Genomic DNA, 23,046 nt, shown 5'->3' on the forward strand with positions numbered 1-23,046 from the left:
AATGCTACTGGAATTATATATGCAGTGTTTGCAGAAGGGTGTAAAAGTAGTTAGAAAGCAACTTGAAATCCTGGTCATATCTAACTAAGGACTTCAGCCAGATAATTGATAAAGTTGAAATAGGTAGTGTTTAGTATATGCAGCAATGACATGTTTAAATAGTGTATGAATGATGTGCCTGTATGTAAATCTTTTGTACTTTTTTTCTCTCACAGGGTAATAAGAGATTTGTTTTTAAGTTGTAATGGAGTAAACCAAATAATTGAATTAAATTACTTAGATGGTATCCGAAATCACTCACTAAAAGCATTTGAAACTCTGATAATCAGCCTAGGGGAACAACAGAAAGATTCTTCAATTCCAGGTATTGACGGGATAGACCTTGAACAGAAGGAGTTGTCATCTTTAAATGTCAGTACTTTGTATAACCAGCAAGCTTATTCAGATTCTCAGAGTCTTAGTAAATTTTATGCCCGGCTCAAAGATGCTTATCCAAAGAAACGAAAGTCTGTGGTGCAGGATGTTCATATCAACACAATTAACCTCTTCCTCTGTGTGGCGTTCTTGTGTGTAAGTAAAGAGGCAGAATCTGACAGAGAATTAGCCAGTGATTCAGAGGATACTTCTGGCTATGACAGTACAGCGAGCGAGCCTTTGCAACACATGCTGCCGTGTTTCTCTCTTGAGAGCCTCGTCCTGCCCTCTCCCAAACACATGCACCAAGCAGCTGACATTTGGTCCATGTGTCGTTGGATCTACATGTTAAGTCCCATTTTCCAGAAACAGTTTTATAGGCTTGGTGGTTTCCAAGTATGCCATAAATTAATATTTATGGTAATACAGGAACTGTTCAGAAATCCTGAAGAGGAGCAAGGGAGAAGGGAAGGAGATCGAAACATGGGTGAAAATCAAGATTTAAACAGAATTTCTCAACCTGAGATCACTGTGAAAGAAGATTTATTATCTTTGACTGTAAAAAGTGACCCCACACCAGCAGAACTGAGTAGTCTGAAAAAGAGTGCTGACAGTTTAGGTGAATTCGAGTCAGAGCATCTTTCTTCTGTAAATGTGGAACAGATTCCAGCTGTGGAAGCTGTTCCAGAGGAAACAGAAGTCTTTATGAGTCGAAAAAGCGAAACCTCACTTCAGGGCATACGATTTTTGGAAGCCCTTCTGGCCATTTGTCTTCATGGCACCAGAGCTTGTCAGCAAAAGATGGAGTTGGAGTTACCCAGTCAGGTAAGAACTTATCTTTCATCTAACCATTGTGTAATGTAAATTTTTTTAAAGTTATAATGTAATGCTGTTGTCATTTTGTTTTTCCAAAGATTCTGAGTTTTGAGGTGCTCCTGTATGCTTAGCACAGTACCAGGTACTGTGGTGGACACAGAGGAGTACATGACCCTGTTCTTGCCCTCGAGAAGCTTAGGGTTTAGTTTGGAATACAGAACCCATGTGACAAAATTTACCAACCCTAAAAGGCATTAAATACACCTTAAATGTCAGATGTCAGATGAGTAATAATGGGTAAGAAGACTCTTGAGAGTCCCTTGGACTGCAAGGAGATCCAACCAGTCCATTCTGAAGGAGATCAGTCCTGGGATTTCCTTGGAAGGAATGATGCTAAAGCTGAAACTCCAGTACTTTGGCCACCTCATGTGAAGAATTGACTCATTGGAAAAGACTGATGCTGGGAGGGATTGTGGGCAGGAGGAGAAGGGGACGACAGAGGATGAGATGGCTGGATGGCATCACTGACTCAATGGACGTGAGTCTGAGTGAACTCCGGGAGACGGTGATGGACAGGGAGGCCTGGCATGCTGCGATTCATGGGGTCGCAGAGAGTCGGGCACGACTGAGCGACTGAACTGAAGTGTTAGTTGCTCAGTCATGCCCAACTCTTTGCGACCCCATGGACTGCAGCCCACAGGCTCCTCTGTCCATGAGATCTTCCAGACAGGGATACTGGAGTGGGTTGCCATTTCCTTCCCCAGCTATTGTATTTCAACGTCCACACTCAACAGTCTTGGTGTGGTTCTGTTTGGTGCCCTGCCTATATCCCTTGCCAAGCTGATCCACCCGTGCACCTCTGCTGCAGATGTTGGCTGCTCAGGACTCCCATCTGCACCCATCTCCCAAAGTGTGGGGTGCTGAGAGCCAGTGACTGATGGGTATGGCTCTGGGAGTGGCAGTCTCTGTGGTGCAGTTCAGGCTCCAGAGCTTCCCATGGAATTGGGCTGGGGTGACACATTTATTCTGAAAGCACATCTTTGCCTGGATTCTTCCCCCAGCATATTCTGCCTTCCTCATGCCTTTACAAGTTTCCCCTGAGAGCACATCTCAGCCAAAAAGGAATGCTTAGTTTTAGGCCCTGCTTCTAAGGAAATTTCAAATATGGTAGATCCCTTCTTTTCTTCCTGCATGCTAAGTCACTTCAGTCACATCTAACTCTTTGTAACCCCATGGACTGTGTAGCCAACCAGCCTCCTCTGTCCATGGGATTTTCCAGGCAACAATACTAGAGTGGGTTGCCATTTCCTACTCCATCATATCTTGTCTGTGTGTATCTGTGTCTCCCACTGGACAGAGTTAAGGGAGAAGTCAATTTCCTATCTATCCTTATGGCTTCATCCCTTAACAGAAGAACAAGCAGTGAGAGCTCCATTCCAGGACAGATAGGAAGGAGTAAAGAAGGGAGGAAGAGAAAAGAATTAGAATATAAGTGCTTCTTAGAGTCTTAAGCAATCACTAAGAAAAGGAATTAGTAAAATCTAGAAATGGTTAATGAAAACCTTGAGTTTCAACTAATCATTTTTTCCCTGATACAATTAATTTATGATACATTCAAATTCAAAAGCAAATAAGATAAGTAAAGCATTGGATAAATTAAAATATTAATTATTCTTAATTGTAACAGGAGGATATTTGTATAAGCACTGGATATTTATATAGTCATTTTAATTTCATATCAACTGCAAATAAATGGACTAGCTTTTACTTAATGTAAATATTAATTTATCATTTGTTTTCTCACTGTTTATTTTTTTTCTTAAAGCATGTTGATATTCTTAGTTTCTTTGCTTTTACCTTAGAACTTGTCTGTGGAAACTATATTGCATGAAATGAGGGATCATCTTGCCAAGTCAAAGGTTATGGAAACAGAATTAGCAAAGCCTTTATTTGATGCCCTGCTTCGAGTTGCACTGGGGAATCATTCAGCAGATTTTGAGCATGATGATTCTATGACTGAGAAGGTATGAGTAACATACAGTTGTGTTGTTATTGTTTGGGTGTGACTGGCAGAGGCAGAAGTGTGTGGGTTCAGAGTGTGACACTGTGATGTGGTTAGAACATATGGGCCAGGATTTGGTCAGATGAGTTCAATGGGTTCTGTCTCCATCCTCTGGGATGGATTGTATTTATATCTCATAAAACATAGGAGAGCAGTGTGACATGCTTTTCTTCATCTAATCTGGAAATTTACCGAGAATTGCTTCCAGTAAGATGGAAGTATTATTTGATGTCTCATATATAACTGATAGTTTATTAAGTAATAATGCACGGATAGTGATGACTCAGCTGTCCTCTTTGTCTTATTTGATTCTATAGTGATATGGTTAATATTTACAGAACTCTCTTCTCACTTTAATTTAATTTTTATTTTATTTATTTATTTTTTTTTTCTGAATTCTTTCTTTCTTTCTTTATTTTTTATTTTACTTTACAATTCTGTATTGGTTTTGCCATACATTGACATGAATCCACCACAGGTGTACATGCGTTCCCAAACATGAACCCCCCCTCCCACCCCCCTCCCTACAACATCTCTCTGGGTCATCCCCGTGTACCAGCCCCAAGCATACTGTATCCTGCATTGGACATAGACTGGCAATTCGATTCTTACATGATATTATACATGTTTCAATGCCATTCTCCCAAATCATCTCACCCTCTCCCTCTCCCTCGGAGTCCAAAAGTCCGCTCTACACATCTGTCTTTTTTGCTGTCCTGCATACAGGGTCATCATTGCCATCTTTCTAAATTCCATATATATGTGTTAGTATACTGTATTGGTGTTTTTCTTTCTGGCTTACTTCCCTCTGTATAATCGGCTCCAGTTTCATCCATCTCATCAGTACTGCTTCAAATGTATTCTTTTTAACGGCTGAGTAATACTCCATTGTGTATATGTACCACAGCTTTCTTATCCATTCATCTGCTGATGGACATCTAGGTTGTTTGTTTACCTTTATCTTTGTGTGACTTCTTTTTCAATTCCTTGGTCTAGACATATTGGCATTTTATAATCTTCTGCCATAATAGTTTACATTACTGTTTGTCATATAATGTAAAAACTTACTAAAATAACTACTAATGTCATAATCATATTACTGAATCAGTTGGTTAACTGGAAAATGTTAAAATACCTACCTGAAATGTCAGAATACCTATGTAGATTAAAATATCTACCTACCTATTAAAAAAAAAGATTATTCTTCTTTTTAAAATATTGCAATGATTAAGTACTCTGAGCTTCTTTAAGTGGTTTTTTTTTTAAGTGAAGATATTATTAGCATTTTTATAAGAAAAGGAAAATTTCATGCCACATGATACGTGCACAGGGAGTTAATGCTGGAACTCTGATTTCAGAGATGCTTATATGTAGACAATTGCATTCTGAAATCTTAAAATCAGTTTCTTTGAAAATTTTTCATGTCTTTAGTTATCTAATTTATGAAACACTTTATAAAAACCTTTGGAAAAATCTTTTGTTGTGCAAATATGTAAATATAATATGTATTTATTTGCATTAAGTTATAAGAAGTATAATTCCATGTCATTGTGGTTTTTACTCATCTCCTCTTACATAGCTAGAATGAAATTTCTTAGACTTACTTTTCAGTAAAACTGAAATGACCTATAGTTTAATTTGTTAGGACACCTAAAAGGTGTTAATCAAATTGGCTAAGAAATTCTGGAGAATTATGCTGTGTGAATATCATAATGTATAATGGTTAATATCTGTTCCTAATGTTTTTTTCTTAAAATATTGAAGCTGTCTTCAAAATGATTTTTGAGTAATAAATATCTTATTTAAGAAAAATGAACAAACATTGTAATTTTTGTCTTAATTTAATTGTACTGATCTTATAGAGTCATCAGTCTGAAGAAGAACTGTCATCCCAGCCTGGTGATTTTTCAGAAGAAGCTGAGGATTCTCAGTGTTGCAGTTTTAAACTTCTGGTTGAAGAAGAAGGTTATGAAGCAGATAGTGAAAGCAATCCTGAGGATAGTGAATCCTGGGATGATGGTAAAATATCACTGAAGTACTTGTAACTTCATTTGAGAGTCAGATTATTAACTAGCAAATGGTTCTTAATAATATCACTTTAGAACTTTTATTGAATTATATTTGTAAAGTGTATTACATCATTATTTTATTTGATCTTGACAACAAATTTTGGCGTTCTTGTAAGCAGTTTGAAAGTGAAAGTGAAGGTTGCTCAGTCGTGACCGACTCTTAGTGACCCCATGGACTGTATGGTCCATAGAGTTCTCCAGGCCAGAATACTGGAGTGGGTAGCCTTTCCTTTCTCCAGAGGAATCTTCCCAACCCAGGGCTCGAACCCAGGTCTCCCACATTGTAGGTGGATTCTTTACCAGCTGAGCTACAAGGGAAGCCCAAGAATACGGGGTGGGTAGCCTATCCCTTCTCCAGTGGATATTCCCAATCCAGGAATCAAGCCGGGGTCTCCTGCATTGCAGGTGGATTCTTTACCAACTGAGCTATGAGGGAAGCCCCTGTAAGCAGTTTAAGCAGTTTAAATCAATGAAATATATTTTTGTTATCACAAATATTGATGGAGTGTCTAAGAATACAGGGTGGAAGAAGTCTCTAATTTCATATGGATTCTAGTGGAAAAGACAAGAAATACCAGAAATAAGCAATATGAAGAAATAAAACAGGATGATGTGATAGTGACTGGGTAGTCAAAGAAGGCCTCACTGAAGATGTATTTACATTGAGGCCTTGATAGAAAAGATCTATTCAGTGGACATTGACAGGAAGAGCTTTGAAAACAGTTAGTTACAAAGATTTAAGTAATAAAAGGAATACAGACATCTCTTTGTGGCATCCAAGAATGCTTCAGCATAGGTTTCTTAGTTCACCACAGCCCAGCTTGTCCTTAAGATGGAAATAACATTGCATGTGATCCTTTGTTTCCAGGCCGAAAACGTGAGTGGAGTAGAATGGAAGATATGGATTGAATAGAGCCAGGAGATTTCTGGGAGGGCTTCATCTTTTTATTTGCTGGTTTTATGACTGTGCCAATACTGTTAGTCTTCACTAAGTTTGCAGTAGTTATTTTCTTCAGTGGCTGTTGTCTCTTTCAAATTGAGTGAATTGGAATAATCACTGATGTCCTACTTAAAGGGCTTTGATGGACCCATAGCAGGTGTTTTTTTGTTTTTTGTTGTTTTTTTACCATAAAGAGAGTGAAAAGAACAAAGGAACAGCCACAGATTGAAAGCCTCATACATATATATTCATGTGACTTACTTGGTTTGTTAAACAAACTTTTTTCCAGCTTTGTTGAGAAATAATTGACATACATCACCATATAAGTTTAAGGTGGTTTGATTTACATATATTGTGAGAGGATTTCCACAGTAGTTTTAGTTAACATTCACTATCTCATATAGATACAATACAAAGAAAAGAAATAAACACTTTTTCCTTGTGATAAGAACTCTTTTAGTATTTATTCTCTTAACACCTTTCCCATATATCATACAGCAGTAGTAACTATAGTCACCATGTTGTATGTTACATCCCTAGTACTTGTTTATCTTATAACTGGAAGTTTATACCTTTTGACCACCTTCTTCCACTTCCCACTCCCCCTTCCCCCCTAAACAGGTGCTTTTGAAATATATTGCTATAATAGTGTCAGTTTTATCGTAGTACAGACATGATTTAATAATGACAGATACCCTCCTTTGTCTAAGTTTGCTCACTAGATCTAAAGAATTTTGGTCCAGTTAGAAATTTATAAATTTCTTACCTATATGAACTTTTAAAAAGAGTACAGCAGTTTCTTTAAAGAGCATAACAGTTAAATTTTCCAGAATGTAATATTTGGTGAGGCAGTGTCTGTATCCCACTGATAAAAAAGGCAAACTATAAAATTTATCCAACCAATAGCCAAACCTACTGTTTTCACAGAGATATAAGCCTATGATTTAGATATTTTGGCACCAGAAAGTTTGGGATAGTACTTTTTTCCAGTTGTCTCAAAGGGGTATATTAAATCTGCATCACATGTCTATAAAAATTACTGTTGATAGTACTTGTGCTTCTAGTGAAGATCAAAATTACTTTTAAGGCTACTCATTTATCATCAAAATATCCATATGACTTGATTATTCAGGATAATTATTGTAGTCAAAAATCAAGTAGTAGGAAAAGATTTTTGTGAGCATCTTCTTATAAATAGCACTTTTGCCACTAGATCTCCTAAGTGATGAATGAGATTTGAAATTTTTTTCAGTGCTTAGGACGGGAATAAAAATAACCTTTTATTTTTCTCCTTTTAGGGGTAGACTTAAAGCCTGAAGCAGAAAGTTTCATTGCATCAAGCAGTCCAAATGACTTACTTGAAAACCTCGCTCAAGGGGAAATAATTTATCCTGAGATTTGTACGTTGGAATTAAATTTGCTTTCTACTGGTAAAGCTAAACTTGATGTGCTTGCCCATGTATTTGAGAGTTTTTTGAAAATCATCAGACAGAAAGAAAAGAATATTTTTCTACTCATGCAACAGGTAAAAAATGTATCTAATTAAATGTGATCAGTATTTATCACACACATGCCCTAATTACTCATCTCTTTATTTATATATAACCCAACTTGTCTGAAAATTGAGATGATTACTTACCTTTTATAACACTTTATGGTATATTTTTAGTACAAGTGATAGTCTAAAAATCTTCTGCTTCCATAGTTCTCCAAAGTAGGATAAAAATCAGTGTTGTCATTGGCTAACTATAAGAATCCTAGTGTATTTCTGAAAACGAGTAATATTGTTTAAATTGCATTTAATTTTGATACATGATCATTGTTTTTGAAAAATCAGAAAAAACAGTATGAAAAACAAAATGAAAACTATGTATAACCCTACACATAGCATTCTCTCCACTTATTTTAAAATATCTAGATAGGTATATACAGTATACTATCAAGTAATTTATTATGACATTATAGTTTCTTCATGCGTTCATGAGGTAAGAAATTTAATTTCTTATTTTTTGTTTTTTAATCTTCAGGGAACTGTGAAAAATCTTTTAGGAGGAGGATTCTTGAGTATTTTAACACAGACTGATTCTGATTTTCAAGGTGCGTTGAAACTTTGGTTTTAAACAATAGCTTTGAAATAATTTTGTTATGTGAAATGAAAAGTTGACAATAATAGCTTCATTGGCATAGTGCCATGTGGTTTCAGAAGTAGCTTTATATGCAGCATCTCTCCCGTTTCTCAAACCAATACAGTAGATATAAGTATCTTGAATTTCTAGAGAGGAAAATCTAGATTCCAAGTGATCAAATGAATTGTTCAGGGTCATGTATTTAGAAGTGGCATTGTGAGACTGTTCAGTTCAGTTGCTCAGTTGTATCCAACTCTTTGTGACCCCGTGGACTGCAGCACGCCAGGTTCCCTGTCCATCACCAACTCCCGGAGCTTGCTCAAACTCATGTCCATCGAGTCGATGATGCTATCCAACCATCTTGTCCTCTGTCATCCCCTTCTCCTCCTGCCTTCAGTCTTTCCCAGCATCAGAGTCTTTTCCAATGAGTCAGCTCCTCACATCAGATGGCCAAAGTATTGGAGCTTCAGCATCAGTCCTTCCAATGACTATTAAGGACTGGTCTCCTTTAGGATTGACTGGTTTGATCTCCTTGCAGTCCAAGGGACTCTCAAGAGTCTTCTCCAACACCACAGTTCAAAAGCATCAATTCTTTGGCACTTGGCTTGCTTTACGGTCAAACTCTCACATCCATACATGACTACTGGAATAACCATAGCTTTGACTAGACAGACCTTTGTTGGCAAAGTACTGTCTCTGCTTTTTAATATGCTCTCTAGGTTTGTCATAGCTTTTCTTCCAAGGAGCAAGCACCTTTTAATTTCATGGCCACAGTCACCATCTGCAGTGATTTTGGAGCCCAAGAAAATAAAGTCTCTCACTGTTTTATTCTTCCCCATCTATTTGCCATGAAGTGATAGCACTGGACACCATGATCTTCGTTTTTTGAATGTTGAGCTTTAAGCCAACTTTTTCACTCTTCCTCTTTCACTTTCATCAAGAGGCTGTTTACTTCTTCTTTTTTTCTGCCATAACGGTGGTGTCATCTGCATGTCTGAGGTTATTGGTGTTTCTTCGGGCAAACTTGATTCCAGCTTGTGTTTCATCCAACCCAGCATTTCACATGATATACTGTGTTTAAGTTAAATAAGCAGGGTGGCAAAATATACCTTTGATGTATTCCTTTTCCAATTTTGAACCAGTCCATTGTTTGATGTCTGTTGTTTCTTACGAGACTGTAACCCAGTCTAAAAGATTGCTGCTCTGTCAGGTATTACTTGAATGCCTGCTCTCTCTTTGTACTTTCACAGACATTTGAGAAATTCATAATGAATATGTAATATGGTCATTTTATATATACTAGATAGAACCCTAGATTTTAGCTGTAGAAACCTAAAGTTTAATTGGAGGATTAAGGCTGACATACACAAAATGTCAGTTTGGGCTTGTCACATATTTTCTCATGGTTAAATTCAAGTTATGCATTTTGGGTAGGCATACCTCAGTACATCATGTCCAGGGGTTCATGATATCTGTATCTTAGCAATGATGATGTTGCCTTTGATCACTTGATTAAGACAATATCTTGCAAGGTGCTTCCACTGTTAAGTTACTATTTTCTCTTTATAATTAGTAAGTATCTTGTGGGGAGATAACTTGAGACTATGTAAATATCCTTTTTCTATCTTACTTTAACCTACTCATTTTAGTATCCATTGACGATTTTTGACTGAAATAATTAGTATGGTGGTATGGTGGTATTTGTCAAATAGTAATTTTCTATTTCCATGATTCCTTCATTTCTTAATTGGAATTACACTGTAAGGAAAGCCTTCCCTTCTTCTGCATTTACTTAGTTATGGCTATATTTTTATATATTGTGCTGGCACTTAATGGACCTTTTTGATATGAAGACTTATTTGTATCTTAGCTCTGAAAAATTCTATTCCATTATCTTTTAATAACAGCTTTATTGAGGTATAATTCATGTACTTGAGATATAATTAACATACTATATAGTTCACCCATTTGAAGTATACAGTTCACTGTCTTTTAGTAGATTCAGAATTGCCCATTTTAAAACTTTTCTGTCACCCCAAAAGAAAGTTTTACAGAGAGTTTGAGCCTAGTACAGAAAGTACCTAGGTTAGCATTAGTATATTTGCTATAGTTAATGTATTTATATTGTTACATTATTAACTAAAGTTCGTAGTTTATTCAAATTGCCTTCATATGTACTTAATGTTCTTCTTCTGTTTAAAGACCTTATCCAGGATTCGCATTGCATTTTGTTGTCATACCTCTTGAGGTTCCCTCTTGGCCGTGACAGTTTCTTAGAGTTTTCCTGTTTAATGACCTTGAGAGTTTTAAGGAGGACTGATCATGATGTCTTCCTACTGGAATTTGTCTGATTTTTTTTCATTGTGTGTCTCACTGTAGTTTTTATTTGCATTTCCATAATGATAAGTGATGTTGATCATCTTTTCATGTGCTTGTTAGCCATTTGTATATATTCTTCAGAGAAATGTCTATTCAAATCATTTATGCTTTTTAAAAATCAGGGTGTTTCTTTTGTTGTTGAGTATTAGTTATTCTCTGTATGCTCTAGTTATTCTCTGTATACCCTGCATAGCAACTCTTCTGCTGCTGTTTTTACCCTTGGTTAGGCAACTTGGCCAGTCTGCAGACTTTATAGTTATAGTTGGAAGCCCTAATGCATACATCCTGCCGTATATCTCCGCTTTTTGTTGGCAGAATCCATTCAGTTTCTTTAGAGAACAGTTAACAAGTTTGGGGCGTAATGGTAAATGATGAGTTATCTGTGCTAAATATTCAGAATAAGGGAGAGAGGTGCATGTTCACAGACAAACCTCTTATTAATCCCTGTGGTAGCAGCCCTATTGTTACTTTCTCCCCAGATTTTGGACAGTTCGGCTCTCCATTCCTCTGAGTCCGTTTGTAATTCAGAGAGATCCTAGGCTGCAGCTTTCTCTTTTATCTCTCTATCCTTCCATCTGTAGGAAATACTTTTAAATCTCTCACTTGATGTGCTGCTAGTGCCCACTGCCTCCCCTGCTTTTTTCCTATTATGGGTTTCTTCCTTTTTGTTCTTCTGTACTTTTAGTCCAGTGACTTTGTGGTGATAGAGGGGTGTGTGTGTGTGTGTCTAGTCCCCCATTTTGAACTGGAACCTATTAGTTTTGAACTGAAAAAAAAAAATCCACAAACATACACTTTACTTTGGTCATATTATTTTCTTACTCTAAAACCTGGAACTGATTCATGTTCAGTTTAGTTCAGTTCAGTTCAGTCGCTCAGTCGTGTCCGACTCTTTGCAACCCTGTGAACCTCAGTATGCCAGGCCTCCCTGTCCATCACCAACTCCCAGAGTTTATCCAAACTCACACCCATTGAGTTGGTGATGCCATCCAACTATCTCATCCTCTGTCGACCCCTTCTTCTCTTGCCTTTAGTCTTTCCCAGCATCAGGCTCTTTTCCAGTGAGTCAGCTCTTTGCATCAGGTGGCTAAAGATTTGGAGTTTCAGCTTCAACATCAGAACTTCCAATGAACACCCAGGACTGATCTCCTTTAGGATGGCCTGGTTGGATCTCCTTGCAGTCCAAGGGACTCTCAAGAGTCTTCTCCAACACCACAGTTCAAAAGCATCAATTCTTCAGTGCTCAGTTTTCTTCACAGACCAGCTCTCACATCCATACATGACCACTGGTAAAACCATAGCCTTGACTAGACGGACCTTTGTTGGCAAAGTAGTATCTCTGCTTTTGAATATGATGTCTAGGTTGGTCATAACTTTCCTTCCAAGGAGTAAGTGTCTTTTAATTTCGTGGCTGCAGTCACCATCTGCAGTGATTTTAGAGCCCCCCAAAATAAAGTCTGACACTGTTTCCACTGTTTCCCCATCTATTTCCCATGAAGTGATGGGACCAGATGCCATGATCTTCGTTTTCTGAATGTTGAGCTTTAAGCCAACTTTTTCACTCTCTTCTTTCACTTTCATCAAGAGGCTTTTGAGTTCCTCTTCACTTTCTGCCTTAAGGGTGGTGTCATCTGCATATCTGAGGCGATTGATATTTCTCCCGGCAATCTTGATTCCAGCTTATGCTTCTTCCAGCGCAGTGTTTCTCATGATGTACTCTGCATATAAGTTAAATAAGCAGGATGACAATATACAGCCTTGATGTACTCCTTTTCCTATTTGGAACCACAGCCTTGACCTACTACTCCTTTTCCTGTTCGTAACCAGTCTGTTGTTCCATGTCCAGTTCTAAGTGTTGCTTCCTGACCTGCATATAGGTTTCTCAAGAGGCAGATCAGGTGGTCTGGTATTCCCATCTCTTTTAGAATTTTCTACAGTTTGTGGTGATCCACACAGTCAAAGGCTTTGGCATAGTCAATAAAGCAGAAATAGATGTTTTTCTGGAACTCTCTTGCTTTTTCCATGGTCCAGCGGATGTTGGCAATTTGATCTCTGGTTCCTTTGCCTTTTCTAAAACCAGCTTCAACATCTGGAATTTCATGGTTCATGTCCTGCTGAAGCCTGGCTTGCAGAATTTTGAGTATCACTTTACTAGCGTGTGAGATGAGTGCAATTGTGCAGTAGTTTGAGCATTCTTTGGCATTGCCTTTCTTTGGAATTGGAATGAAAACTGACCTTTTCCAGTCCTGTGGCACTGCTGAGTTTTCCAAATTTGCTGGCGTACCTGCAGCACTTTCACAGCATCATCTTACAGGATTTGAAATAGCTCAACTGGAATTCCATCACCTCCACTAGCTTTGTTCGTAGTGATACTTTCTAAGGCCCACTTGACTTCACATTCCAAGATGTCTGGCTCTAGGTGAGTGATCACACCATCATGATTATCTTCATCGTGAAGATCTTTTTTGTACAGTTCTTCCGTGTATTCTTGCCATCTCTTTTTAATACCTTCTGCTTCTGGTAGGTCCATACCATTTCTGTCCTTTATCGAGTCCATCTTTGCATGAAATGTTCCCTTGGTATCTCTAAATTTTCTTGAAGAGATCTCTGGTCTTTCCCATTCTGTTGTTTTCCTCTATTTCTTTGCATTGATCGCTGAGGAAGGCTTTCTTATCTCTCCTTGCTGTTCTTTGGAACTCTGCATTCAGATGCTTGTATCTTTCCTATTCTCCTTTGCTTTTCGTATCTCTTCTTTTCACAGCTATTTTTAAGGCCTCCCCAGACAGCCATTTTGCCTTTTTGCATTTCTTGTCCATGGGGATGGTCTTGATCCCTGTCTCCTGTACAATGTCACGAACCTCCATCCATAGTTCATCAGGTACTCTATCTATCAGGTCTGGTCCCTTAAATCTATTTCTCACTTCCACTGTATAATCATAAGGGATTTGATTTGGGTCATACCTGAATGGTCTAGTGGTTTTCCCTACTTTCTTCAATTTAAGTCTGAATTGGGCAATAAGGAGTTCATGATCTGAGCCACAGTCAGCTCCTGGTCTTGTTTTTCTCACTGTATAGAGCTTCTCCATCTTTGGCTACAAAGGATATAATCAATCTGATTTCAATGTTGACCATCTGATGATGACTTAATAGGATAAAGTCCATGCTATTTCTTAGTCTCATTGCAATTTCCTTTCTATGTCAGTTCATGGCTTCTTTATAAAACATGTTGCTGAAACAGGACTTCTGTTCTTAGGTTTTATATCAGAATTATTTTTTCATATCCAAAAGGGAGATAGTATTTATTTTGTAGAACTTTTTGTTTAGGATCAGCTGAGATAATGCATGTAAATATATTTTGATCTCTGTAATATATATGCAATATGTATGCTACAAATATTATTTATTATTTTACTCTCAAATGTTCTATGAATTTGTGTATTATACATGTAATATATATAGCATATGTAATATATATGTTATAAATATTATTCAGTATTTTACTCTCAAAAGTTCTATGAATTTGTACATTACCAGTTATGTTTCATACTAAGCCTCATGATAGAATAAAGTGTTCAAACTAATCTTTAGTGATATTTAAGTGTTTTTGTAATTTTTAATATTTCTAATTTTGTTTATAGCATCTAATTTTCTCTTTAGAAAGTTAAAGTTATAAATTAAACATTTTAAACATGAGAAGGTAGCAGATTGTTTTACAGTACCTAACAGCATCAGCTTATTTAAGAAATACTATATTAATTTATGCTTCTTTAAATACTCTTATTTTACTTTGAGCTAACCACTCTTTCAGAAAAGTGGTTTTGTTGTTTTTTTGTCAGCTGATTAGTTGGTTTTCATTTAGTGATATTGCTATTTCTTCAGCAGATATTTGGATTATTAGATTAATTATGATCCATTTAAGATATGACAATAGTATTGATATTTAATCTCTTTCAGTGAAATTGTTTTTTCAGTTCCTTTAATTACTGTATATTGGTTTAAATTTTCCCCTCTCTCTTTCTTTAATTTAGCATGCCAGAGAGTATTGGTGGATCTTTTGGTATCTTTGATGAGTTCAAGAACATGTTCAGAAGAGCTAACCCTTCTTTTGAGAATATTTCTGGAGAAATCTCCTTGTACAGTAAATATGCTATAATTTGACATTTTTTCACTGATGTCTAATAGAATTTTATTTTTTTTAGAAATCACTAAGCTCCCTCTTTTGATGTGATAACTGTTATACAGTCAACTCCATGTTATTGTGTGTGAAATTCTCATTTTTTTAATTTAATTTTTTTTGCTGTTAATATTGGGTCTTTCCCTGCAGGCTTTTTAAAAAGTTGATTTATTTTAATTGGAGGCTAATTCCTTTACTATATTGTAGTGGTTTTTGCCATACAAAATTCTCAATTATTTTATTATTTATACAATTTTAACGATTTAACTTCTGTTTTGGCAAACTAGATATATCATTGGGGTCATAATCCCTTTACCTGATTCCACCCCAAGTCTGTGTGCTTAAGAAATGCTGAATAATTTTAATTACTAAAGATAATTATGAGTAATGATAACCATTTTGAAGGTTATCATTTTTTTTAGAAAATTATTATTCACTCTTCATTGTCTGTTGGTGCAACTTAGTGATTTTTAGACTCTTCTTTGCTGAGAAGCCCATTTTTATAATGAAATCTGGACTCAACGCTTAAACATTAAAACAGAAGGCCTTGGAGCTACTTTCTTTGAAGTAGGATTGGAGAATGTTCCTGAGCCCTGCCTGTTTCACCACCTTACTTGAGCCTTATAGACCCTGAAGGAGCTCTGTGGAACATGAGGTTAAAAACCACTAGTGCAGACAATTGAGAACTGACTATATTTTTATGGGATGTTTGTATTCTATTTTTCTGAGTTCATTTATCATAGTATTCGACATTAGATGTTGTTTTATGAATGGATAGGACATGGTACTGGGTTAATCTTTTCTATTTTTTTACTAGTCTCCTTAGTTGTTGCTTTTCTCTTTAATTAAATACTTGTTTCCTCTCATCTCTTTTGTACATTCTGTGTTTCAGTTTAACCAGAAACTTGTAATTATAAATAAATCTAAAAAGATGAAAAATTTTTATTTGATTAGGGAAAAGGCATGTAAAATAAGGTGGAAAGTAACTGAGCAATCAATTTTAGGAAGTCAGTCATACCATAAATACCATTCAGAAACCTAAAGAATTTGCAAGGTCTCTGGTTCTATCCCTCATTTAAAAATAATTGAGAGAAGTAACTGTAGTGCACCTGGAAATAAACACCTTTCTTTGGTAGACATGATTCTCAATACAATCATTGTACTTAATTTCTAACACTTAAAACCAGCTCAGAACTTTTTAATTTTGAACCTTTTTAAAATCTTCTAAATCTAAAACAAATTAACCACAAGAGATTATATGTTTTAAGACAAATCTCTTTCATATTTTGAAAAGTGAAAGTGAAGTTGCTCAGTTGTGTCCGACTCTTTGTGACCCCATGGACTGTAGCCTACCATGCTCCTCCGTCCATGGGATTTTTCAGGCAAGAGTGCTGGAGTGGGTTGCCATTTCCTTCTCCAGAGGATCTTCCCAACCCAGGTATCGAATCTGGGTCTCCTGCATTGTAGATAGATGCTTTACCATCTGAGCCAATATCGTAACACACAAAAATGAAAATTTTAATGATATAGTAGGTAAGAAGTTATTTAAATATAAATGCTGATATACATATGTTTATGTTTGTATTTTTGTTTATAACCTGATTTTCAAGATTATTATATACCTTGTAACATGGCTGTAAAGTTTTGTTTGGTTTTCTCTTCCTTTAGGAAATTCTTCTTCTGGGTATTCTGAAAATTGTTGAAAGTGACATTACTATGAGTCCTTCACAGTATCTAACCTTCCCTTTACTGTATACTCCAAATTTAAGCAATGGTGTTTCATCACAAAAGTGCCCCGGGATTCTCAACAGTAAGGCCATGGGGCTGTTGAGAAGAGCACGAGTGTCACGTTGTAAGAAAGAGGGCGAGAGTGAGAGTTTTCCCCAGCAGCTGCTTTCCTCTTGGCACATAGCCCCAGTCCACTTGCCTTTGCTCGGACAGCCACACCTGTCAGAAGGCTTCAGCATTTCCCTGTGGTTTAATGTGGAGTGTATCCTCGAACCTGAGAGTAGCACAGAAAAAGGGAAGAAGACAAGGAAAAGAAACAAGTCACTGATTTTACTGGACAGTAGTTTTGATGGAACAGGTATGACAACAGCATTATCTGTGTACTAAGACTTTTCAGAAGGCAGTTTTAGTTGAGCACTAGGAACACAGTGGTACTCTGACTTACTGCCCACACGTTCTTCATGGAATGCCTTAGTGATGGTAGGTTCTGACGTACCCAAACCTGAATGGTCGGACAGCCTTAAACACCATTTTCTTCTGTACTTTTGCTTAGTGTGGGGTGGGAGAGGGAGTGTGAGGAAGGAGGCAGGTGGACCACCACACACGCAACTGCTTTGGGATCACCAACCCGATTTCATGCCTCTGTCGTGGTCCCATCGCTGGGTTAGGGTGGCTCCTGATATTTGAAAAGGAAGGCGTGGAACCCTGTAGCCGCTTTTCCATCCTTCTCTTACCTGTTCCCTGTCTCCTGTCATTCCACCTCCATTTCATCTCCTTTCTCTCTTGTAGTTCAAGCTCTCCTTCTTACGCTGTATCTTTCCTCAGTGCCTCTCTTCTAGTTCCTGTCACAAAATGTGTAACCGTATCAGCCAACCTCCAAAGTGAGAATAAATTTCATTCCAGTTCTTTCTACAGCCTATTGAATCACTCTTTTGTGACTATGAAACTGCTAGGTAGAAAGAACTTGTTCGTTAAAAAGCAGTTTATGGTGGTAGGAAAGTGGGCTAATTCTTATGGTCTGTGGAATGAATGAAATGACTGAGCCAGAGGTTTGGAGGGTTATCATGATCGGGAGGTGCTAGTCTCAATAGCTCTTCATTCCACAGAGTTTACACACCCCACTGGAGCCTCTGCTTCAGGACACTAGGCCTTCCCCAGTATTTGGTTTCTAGGAACAGCTTCTACCACTGACCTATAGATAGAAAAGAAAACCTTAATGACACTGTCAAGACTGAAGGGTGGGAAATGTCACCTGGTATCTACAGTTGGAGCTCTGAATCTACTTTTCCACAGACATATTTCCAAGTTATTAGCATAGCATACTTAGGTATTTTTATGGTTTAGCCTAGGAAATTGAACTTTTAAGAAATCTTAGCAGATAATTTAATGTGTTGGATAGTTAATAGAGTTTTCTTTTATAAATTGTACATCGAAAGAGCAGAGCAAAATGACCTAATACAGAAAACTCTCCATGTACATTAGATAGCACCTTCATCAGTAATATCACATGTACATTGTTTAGAGCTATCAATTCTTAGGTGGCAAAATTCAATTTACATTACTTTTCCACTCAGTTTTTGTCAGATGCTTGACTAATCATCCTAACATCTTTTTTTCATAGAGAACAACAGACTGGAAGGTGCAGCATATGTGAATCCTAGTGAAAGGCTCATAGAAGAAGGTTGTATTCATATGATCTCATTGGGATCCAAAGCACTGATGATCCAAGTGTGGGCTGATCCCCACACCGGCACTTTTATTTTTCGGTAATAATTATCCTCAACCCTTCCCCCCAGGAGTAGCTTAGGTATTTAAATAATTTATGTAAAAGACATTAATGTGAAATCTGCTATAAAGATCATTGTGACAAAATAGAAAACTCTTAATTTTAAAAAAAGAAGGTAGATTCAAACAATTATTATAATCTTTGTAATAATATATAATTAAACTCTAAAGTTCACTATGTTAATTCTCAGTGTATCTTGGACCAAATACTTACTTAAGGCTTATCTATGGAGGTATTCTATCCGATTGCAGTGATCTTACGATGTTGTTAACAGGCAACTGTTTTTCATGCAGATTATACATTTAATAGCCATTATCTCATAGACTTAGGTTCTCATTGCTGTCTTGTCCTTTTTTTCTTGCCTCCTTTGTTAACTAGTATAGATACAAGTCTTTTATTTGTATTGAGTGAGTATGAACAGTATTATACTATTTTTATAAATATGTAAAAGTTGGATCATAAAGAAGGTGGCTGAGCACTGAAGAATTGATGCTTTCGAACTATGGTATTGGAGAAGACTCTTGAGAGTCCCTTCAACTGCAGGGAGATCAAACGAGTTAGTCCTAAAGGAAATCAGTCCTGAATATTCATCAGAAGGACTGATGCTGAAGCTGACGCTCCAATACTTTACTTCAGCCACCTGATGCAAAAAGCCAACTCATTGGAAAAGACCCTGATGCTGGGAAAGATTGAAGGCAGAAGGAGAAGGGGATAACAGAGGACAGGATGGTTGGATGGCATCACCGACTCAATGGACATGAGTTTGAGCAAACTCCCAAAGATGGTGAAGGACAGGGAGGCCTGGCAAGCTGCAGTCCATGGGGTCGCAAAGAGTCGCACACCGCTGAGCAACTGAACTACAATAATGTTTATTAAAATTTAAGTAAAATATGTTACTTAGGGATGTTCTGTAAATGTTATAAAGGTTACTAGGTAGTTTATGTAAATTATATCTTAATTCTGTTAGTAATCCCTCAGAGTAGGTTAGACCAATGATACATACTAGCATTTAGATATTTATGTATATGTATTAATTTCTGTATGAAGCAAACATTGCACTAAAAGGGCAATGAGTATATAAATAGTAATAATAATTTTTTTTTTTTTGCAAATTGAATCCTGAAGATTATTGCCCAAAGTGTTAATACTAGCAAATGAGCCAGATCTATTTTTAAGTTCATGAAATGAGGTTATAGTATAATAAAATAATCAAGCAGATTATGATATAAAACAAAGACCTCCTGACTTTTCAAGTTGGTTTAATACTAGAACTGGTTTTTAAATTTTACTTAAATATCTAGAGTTATACTTAACTATACATGTTAAAAACTGATATCAGAAATTTCATGTTTCAGCCTGTACCTTTACTCTTTTTTTGTCAGTGTCTGCATGGATTCAAACGATGATACAAAAGTTGTGTTACTAGCACAGGTTGAATCACAGGAGAATATTTTCCTCCCAAGCAAATGGCAACATTTAGTACTAACTTACTTACAGCAGCCCCAAGGGAAAAAGAATATCCATGGGAAACTCTCCATATGGATCTCTGGACAGAGGTATGAAACACTTTTAGTAAATACTTAATAATCTCAGTTATAATTTTAATTATTCTGTTACAGCTTCTGAAACAAATTACAAAAGGACTATAGATGAAATTTACCATATTTTAATAGGAATCTGTCAAGTGAGATATTTTTCTGTTTTTTTTTTTAATCACTTACATACAAAATTAATTTGCCTTAGAAGAAACCATTTAAGATTAATATTTGGATTTGGGGGACCATGTACAAATCTGAACATTTAGACATTTATAAATTTAGTGCATCAAGCCCATATATTACAAGATAAATCCATAAGGAATTATTTAAATTAAGTGGCTAATAAAACTAATACCAAAATTAAATCAGAGTTTCAAAAGAAATTAGAATGACTAGAAAAAAATATAAGCCAGTATATCAGGTGATAGATTAAGATAGAAACCTAGAAACATACCAGGTGATAAGTTTGGTTATAGTACTATTTGATTTTTACAAACCAGGAGAACTGTGAGTCAAAATAATAAGAAATATCTTGTGAAATATCTTAATGTAAAGTTTAACTCAAAGAGAGTTGTAAGGTACTTGGATTTATAAGAGTTGGAAAGTATTTTGTTGAATGAAATAGCATGAAAGGGAATACAGAACTGGAAACTAGTATAACACAGGAGAGGACTGAGCTGGTTGGAAGGAATATCTAAGTTGAATGATGAGAAAGAAAAATGAATGGGCATGGTGATGCTGCGTGACAGCAGCTTTGAATCCGGGATGAGGCGGCTAGACCTTTTGCAAGGTGCTTTATATACTTTATCGTTCAGTTTTCTCTAAAGTCTCTCAAGAGTAGATTAGATCATAGAGATAACATATACCCTTAGCACAAAGTAATTGATTTTTTCATTCATTTGTTCATCCAGTATTTATTGAGGAATTGCTATGTGCTGAGCACGTGCAGTATTAAGGCTGGGAGCTTGGTAAACAAGACAGACATGTTCCCTGCCTTTTGGGGGCTCATAGTTCAGTGAAGAAGCAGACAGCAAGGTACACAATTAAACGAGTGTGTATAAATCATGACAAGTACTGTGAAGATAACAAATGGGTCCCGAGACAGAAAATACCTGGTTTCCTGCTTAAGAGAAGGGCATCAGGGAAGACCTAGCTAGAAACAGATTATTTAAGCTGAGATCTGAAGGAAGGAGATGGAGTTTTGCATGAACAAGAGGGAGGAAGAGTGAGCCAGGCAGAGGAAAGGGCCTGTGAGAAAGAAGGGAAGCCTGTGTGCCTGCCAGCTCTGCTGTGGAGGCTGCAGGAGTCGACTGCTTACAGCCTTGCAGCCTCAGGAAGGCTGGGAGAAGAGGCTTGTGAACAGCTTTGGGGTAGCCAGTCCGCAGTGTCTGCCAAAGGAAACAGTTTATTCATTTTAAAAAGTACATGAAAATATGTCATTGAATCTCAATTTCTATAATCCAAAGAAAATATTCTCTGAGAAGTTCTGTCTTCACAACTGCCTAAGCCTGAAGGGAGCTGTGGCATATCAGTATATGTTTCCAGAACCTTGAGTTAAATTGGTTGGGATTGGGGATGGGACTGTGAGAGTCTGCTGCACACGCTCCTCATTTCTGGAACTCTCAGCACCTACCAGGCAGTGTAGTAAGCACTTTGCACAGATGACCTCATTTAGTCCTTCTAGCAGCACAACAAAGTAAGAGATGCCTCTACCCTTTCATGTGAGGCAGCAGAAACCCAAAATGCTGCTTGCAGTGAGGAGGGTGGCTGAAACTCAACCTGGACTCTGAGCCTGGATAGAGCCCTGCTTTAAAACCCTCTGCTTTCTTTAACGGGCTTCCCAGGTGACTCGGTGTAAAGAATCTGCCTGCCAGTGCAGGGTATGCAGGAAGAAGATCCCCTGGAGGAGGAAATGGCAACGCACTCCAGTATTCTTGCCTGGAGAATCCCATGGACAGAGGAGCCCAGCAGGCTACAGTCCATGGGGTCACAAAAAGTTGGACACAACTGACCATCCACATACATGCTTTACTAACCCTACAGCCTTTTGGTGAGTCAGGCAGGCTGACAGACACAGGAATCATAAACTAATTGTTACATATGTTCAGAATGAGTGTCTAGATGTTCTCCGTGGCCGGTTCTGAAGTTAAAATCCTAGCACTCAATTTTTACTCACCCACTTGTTTGAACATTACTTTGAATTTACCATTTGGTATAAGTTAATGATTTTATCTAGTAATATAGCATTGAGCAAGTGACCAAGGAATATAAGAAATATATTATTCCTTTGATTTAAATTTGGCACTATATCTCTCTCAGAACTAATACAATTATTTCTACAAGTAATACATTTCAAGATGTAACGACACTGAAAAAAAATTGTTAATGCTTTCTACTAATTTTTATTTGATGAACAGAACACAAATCTGGTAGGAATATATGGCACATATTAGATAGTATGAATTATTTTAGTGTTTGTTGAACTCCTCTTGCATTGGTTTTACAGGTTTTCTTTACCCTTAAGAACTGAATTAAGTCATAATGCCACTAGGTGGCAGTACTGTTTCAGTTACAGCCATTTAGTTGGTTCAAGAAAGAGATGCCTGCACAGTAATAGAAGTTATCTCACTATAATGTTGTATGTCAATTGAACTTCAGTAAAAAGGTTAGCTCACATCTTTCCTTTGTTAATAATATTCCTATTTAAATAGCTAAATAGCTATTAAGTATGGAATAGAAAGCCTTAAGGGAAATTTTTTAAGTAAATATATACCAAAATAGAATTTCTCATTATTAGCTTATTCTAAGTGCTTTGTCTTATTCACAGACTTTGTCTTTACAGGCTACCTTCATTATCTTAAGAGAGTTTAAGACAGTCTAGAATGAGGGAAGAGCTCGGCACTCTGCAATTTAAACAAGAAGATGAAGTTCTCCCATCGTGTGTGTCTCTAGGAGAAAGCATTAGTTTACCTTTTCCTACTTTGCCTTTTGTGAGGATTCCTATAACTTTTATC

At 36.9% G+C, this 23,046-nt stretch overlaps 1 protein-coding gene across 1 annotated transcript in view; it reads left to right on the forward strand.

The window, feature by feature from the left end:
* LOC120865417 (lysosomal-trafficking regulator-like) overlaps positions 1 to 23,046 on the forward strand; it is a 164,800-nt gene that overhangs the window by 48,423 nt on the left and 93,331 nt on the right. The window contains exons 6-14 of the mRNA XM_040242693.1: positions 216 to 1,239; positions 3,093 to 3,254; positions 5,155 to 5,311; positions 7,600 to 7,826; positions 8,329 to 8,398; positions 14,835 to 14,944; positions 16,649 to 17,066; positions 18,330 to 18,474; positions 19,877 to 20,050. Coding sequence (XP_040098627.1) covers positions 216 to 1,239; positions 3,093 to 3,254; positions 5,155 to 5,311; positions 7,600 to 7,826; positions 8,329 to 8,398; positions 14,835 to 14,944; positions 16,649 to 17,066; positions 18,330 to 18,474; positions 19,877 to 20,050 — 2,487 coding nt within the window. The remainder of the gene's footprint in view (positions 1 to 215; positions 1,240 to 3,092; positions 3,255 to 5,154; positions 5,312 to 7,599; positions 7,827 to 8,328; positions 8,399 to 14,834; positions 14,945 to 16,648; positions 17,067 to 18,329; positions 18,475 to 19,876; positions 20,051 to 23,046) is intronic.

Source organism: Oryx dammah, unplaced genomic scaffold (genome assembly GCF_014754425.2).
Source record: "Oryx dammah isolate SB20612 unplaced genomic scaffold, SCBI_Odam_1.1 HiC_scaffold_6, whole genome shotgun sequence".
Lineage (NCBI taxonomy): Eukaryota > Metazoa > Chordata > Mammalia > Artiodactyla > Bovidae > Oryx > Oryx dammah.